This window comes from Melospiza georgiana, chromosome 7 (genome assembly GCF_028018845.1).
Source record: "Melospiza georgiana isolate bMelGeo1 chromosome 7, bMelGeo1.pri, whole genome shotgun sequence".
Classification (NCBI taxonomy): domain Eukaryota; kingdom Metazoa; phylum Chordata; class Aves; order Passeriformes; family Passerellidae; genus Melospiza; species Melospiza georgiana.
In genome coordinates, this window is record NC_080436.1 from 31,932,217 (window position 1) to 31,936,369 (window position 4,153).

General features: G+C 53.5%; 1 protein-coding gene across 1 annotated transcript; it reads right to left on the reverse strand.

The window, feature by feature from the left end:
* Positions 1 to 4,153, reverse strand: TMEM37 (transmembrane protein 37). Its single transcript, XM_058028015.1, has 2 exons — positions 4,133 to 4,153; positions 1 to 3,287 (listed from the first exon to the last, which is right to left on the reverse strand). The coding sequence occupies exons 1-2, from the start codon at positions 4,151 to 4,153 to the stop codon at positions 2,715 to 2,717; spliced, it is 594 nt and encodes a 197-aa protein (XP_057883998.1). The 3' UTR covers positions 1 to 2,714.

Consider the following 4,153-nt stretch of genomic DNA (forward strand, 5'->3'; position numbering starts at 1 on the left):
TCTTATTTCAAATCAATTTATTTAACAAACTTCAGGAATATTGCTTGACACTTCTAAACGTTTCAGAAAATGAACAGTGACCCACTGCTGCACAGGTTGCTCTATATAAGAATCTCCAAGACAATCAACTCTGTTTTGTAATATTTAGCTGTCAAAATGCATCTTTCCCCAGCATAATTGAGCAGTACTATACAAAAAAACAGTTGGAAAGAAAAGTCACTCCATTTTCCCCAGAGGATTCCCTACCCCCAACAAAAGGGCCTCTTCTTCAGCTGGCAGAGGGCATCCTAAAAATCCTTCACAATTGCACCACGTCTAGGGTGAACTCAATGGCCAATTGTCCAGCGTCCCTCTAACCAGAGCAGGAGGCACCAGCCTGGAACCCAGTCTGGCTGTGGCTGCCTTCCAAGGAAAGGGATGGAGGCACAGCCTCCTGCTAGCATGAGGGAATGCACACTCAGAAGTGATTTCCAAGTCTGGATGTCACCACAGTGTCACTCTGAAGTTACACTCGTGTTTCTAGACAAGCCAAAAACACCCTTACATGCAGGGGAACTGCCCTGCCTGACATGGGCACCCCCAGGCACCACAGCTGAATCATTGGCTAGTTAAGGTACTCCTGGTACACCTGGGAACACCAAAGTGCAACAGCTTGGCACCAGAACTTGCAGGGTCTCTTTGGCCTAAAAGGCTCTGCTGAAGCCAACAGCACCAGCTCACACAAGCAGGTGCAAGTTCAGCCCAGCAGAATGTCTTCAACAGTGCCATTCAGCAAATCAAAGGCACCTTCACACACAGACATGGTCACAGTGAGGTTTTCCAGAGACAGGGCACAAGTTTGAGAATGGGCCAAGGAACCCCATCAAAGCCCCAAACCTCACGAGAGCTTCAGAGCTGTCTGGGTAGCACAGCTCTGCATCACGCTGACAGAAAGATGGGCAGATTGATGTGCAAAAGCACAACTGGCACTGTCCACAGCAGGCCAAGTCTGAACCTGCACTGCAAAATGGGCTCAGGAGTGTTGTCCTAAGAAGTTACAGAAGTCCAAGGAGGAATGGAGACTGTCCTGAATGCAAGCACAGGAGCACATTTATCAGTGTGATACATTCCAGCTCAGGCACAGCTTGAGAGTCTTAGCTTTCACAGACAAAGCTGTTTACTCATGGCTCACATACACAGGCTTTTTGACCTCTGTGCTATGATGCATTTGTTTCAGGTGAAAAACTGTGTCAAACTTGTTGCACAGGAAACTAAAGCCTTGCTCAACAGACAAGGTACAGGGATGAAACATGTAGAAACATTTGTTCTAAAACAAGGATATGAGCAGCTTTACCAGTGGATACAAAGCAAACAGTAAACCAGAAACCCTGAAATACTCTGAAGACATTTTTAACTGTGAGCAACTCAGTGCTGTGTGTTGGACAGGGAGAACACATGTAGGGCAATCTTCTCTACAAATTAGGTCTCCTTTTACATAAGACACCACGGAGAACTTAAAAGCTGTAGCAATTTTAGGGATCTTGACTCAGACATTGGCAGGAGGCAGGCCAGCCTTAGTATAATCATTTTGGCCAGGTCTCTCAACGTTTCTACCAGTGGTGACAGATTAGAGCTGCACCCATCAGCCCCTCCTTAGGCAATCACGGCTGCTTCTCCTCCCAGGCTCACTGTTAGAGGAAGAAAAGGACCTGATCTGCTCAGGAGGATCTAGGGCTTTCTCCTCCCACAAGAAATGCTACAGGAGACAGCTACAGGATAAGCACTGGAAACTGTGATAACCAAAACACATCTCAGAAGCTGTGGTGGTCTCTGCCTGGTGTGCCCTACCACTACAGCAGAGCTTGTCCCTCTTGACCCAAAAAACCCAACAGCAATGCCCTGTTACCGTAAACTGTGCAAGAGTTGTGAGACAGCCAGTTTGGTTGACCAATTGACACATGTCCTTCAGGGGTGGCAGGAGAGTGGTGACACTGGGGAGAGGCCACAAACACAGGGACGTGCACTGCTGCCTGAGGAAAGCAGCACATCCCTTCCCTCTACACCTGCATCACCCAACACCTACCCCTGGTCCCAGGTCAGCAACTCTGCCTGAAGTGTCCCCAAAAAACTGACCAAGAACAGAACAGATAAAGGGAACGTGCCTGAAGGAAACAAAACCTGTGACCAGATCAAGTTCTGTGTGCCTTCTGTTTTGAAAAAAAAAATGAAGAAGTAAGATGCAGTGAAGAGTTTCAGTGCTCCACACCAGTGAGCACTGCCAGGCAGAAATCATCTGTCCCTGAGGCAAAACAAATCCATGAGACACACCAAAGCTGTATCACACTCTTCACAGGCTCCAGAATATGAGGAAAAGCACAGCAACACCAAATCCACAGCAGTGCCGGTGTTGTGCAAGCCTCAGGTCAACACGTGGGATAGGGTGCAGTCTTCCAGATCTCTGCATGTTTAGCAGGACACCCTGGCTATGATTCACTTCTCCAGAAAACCATACTGCAGGAGCAGCCAGTCCCAGTCTCTGCTTGGCTGGTGCTGCTCAGCTCTCCACGCTGACCAGAGGGTGGGTACAACTTCTACAGGCACCAAGACTGACTCACGCTTCCCCTCCTTGCACACAAATTAAGACAGGGCATCCGTTTCAAACTTCATTAGACTCTCTTTCTTCCAGTCTAATTGGCAAAGCTGATTACACAAAGGCAGAGGTACATCCTTTGTGCCTAGATTTTGCCTACCCCACTCCTGAGGTGCGTGAGGCTGTTGATGTGAAGTCCGCTGATTCCGTTAAGGAAGAAGAGGAAGGCAGCAATGAACTCACACCAGTATGTCAGCGTGAAGCCTGTGAAGGTGAGGTGATCCTTCACCAGGATGGAGAAGCTCAAAACACCGGTGGCTGACAGCAAAAAAGAGACGAGGATGAGAACGGAACCCATCGCCCATTTCCGCCTTGCGTTGGCATCATCGCAGACTTGGGACACCATCAGCAGCTCCAACCCAAATATGGCAACCACAACAGCAAAGGACACCATGCTCCTGATGGGAATCACCCCCACGCTCAGCCCCTCCACCTGGGCCAGCCTGAGGTCCGTGACACACCTCAGGACGCTGTCGTTGCCAAGGGTGCAGAAGTGCCACAGTCCGAAGAGCTGCCCCCTCGCAAAGAGCCAGCGGCCGTCGCAGATGGAGATGGACGACAAGACCACAGCTATGGCCACGCACAGGATAATCAGGCTCCTGATGAGCGTCTCAAAGAAGGATTTCTGTGGTCTCCGGTGTGCCAGCAGCTGCTGCACCTGGAAGGAGAGCATGAGGAAAAAATGTAACAGAGTTAACAGTGTTACTTCGGGGTGAAATGAAGCCAGCGGGACAAAGCTGTGGGATTCAGTATTTGAAAATATTTACTTGTGCACATCAAACTCCTCGCAGGGGAAGGCTGTACACAGGAGAAAGGAAGGGTGGGTGAAGCTCTCCCAGTTCCCTGGCTGCACAAACAATGCTCCCACGTCAAGGCTTGGGACCGGGATCACAAAAGATCTTGGCTGAAGCAGGTCCCTGCCCCAGGTCCTGCGGCACAGCCTCCTGCTGTGGCAGGGCTGGAGGAAGCCACCGGCCCCTGGGAGGATGGAGCCCGGTGGCTGGGACGGGGGAGGCGGCAGCAGCGGGTTGGGGGGGGGCTCCTAGTTCCCAGCACTGCCCTCCTGAGCTGCAGCCAGCCGGTCTCTCCTCCTCCCGCCGGCAGCAGCGGCGGCCCGGACCTCGTTCCTCACCCGGGGTCTCACGGCTCAGCTGCCCCGGGGGGTGGGAGGGGAGAGCGGGGGGGAATCTTCGGCGGCAGCCCCCGCGGAGCCGCCCGGGCAGCGCACTTCCCCTTCTCACCGACACCCTCCGAGTGACCCGAGATGCGATGGAAAGCGGAGCCGAGAGCCCCCAGCCCCCTCGGAGAGCCACGTGCGGCGGGGAGGGGGAGCCGCGGCCCCGCGGAGCTGCCGCCGGCCGGCGAAGGCGGGAAAGGGAACCGGGCCGGCTGCGCCCCGCTGTCCCGGGCAGGGTGGGAGCTGCTCCGGGCAGGGTGGGAGCTGCCCCGGCGCACAGTGCCGGGCTGGGGCAGCGGCCCCGCGGCGGAGAGCGGCGGACGTACCTGCGCCCCGATGGCCGTCAT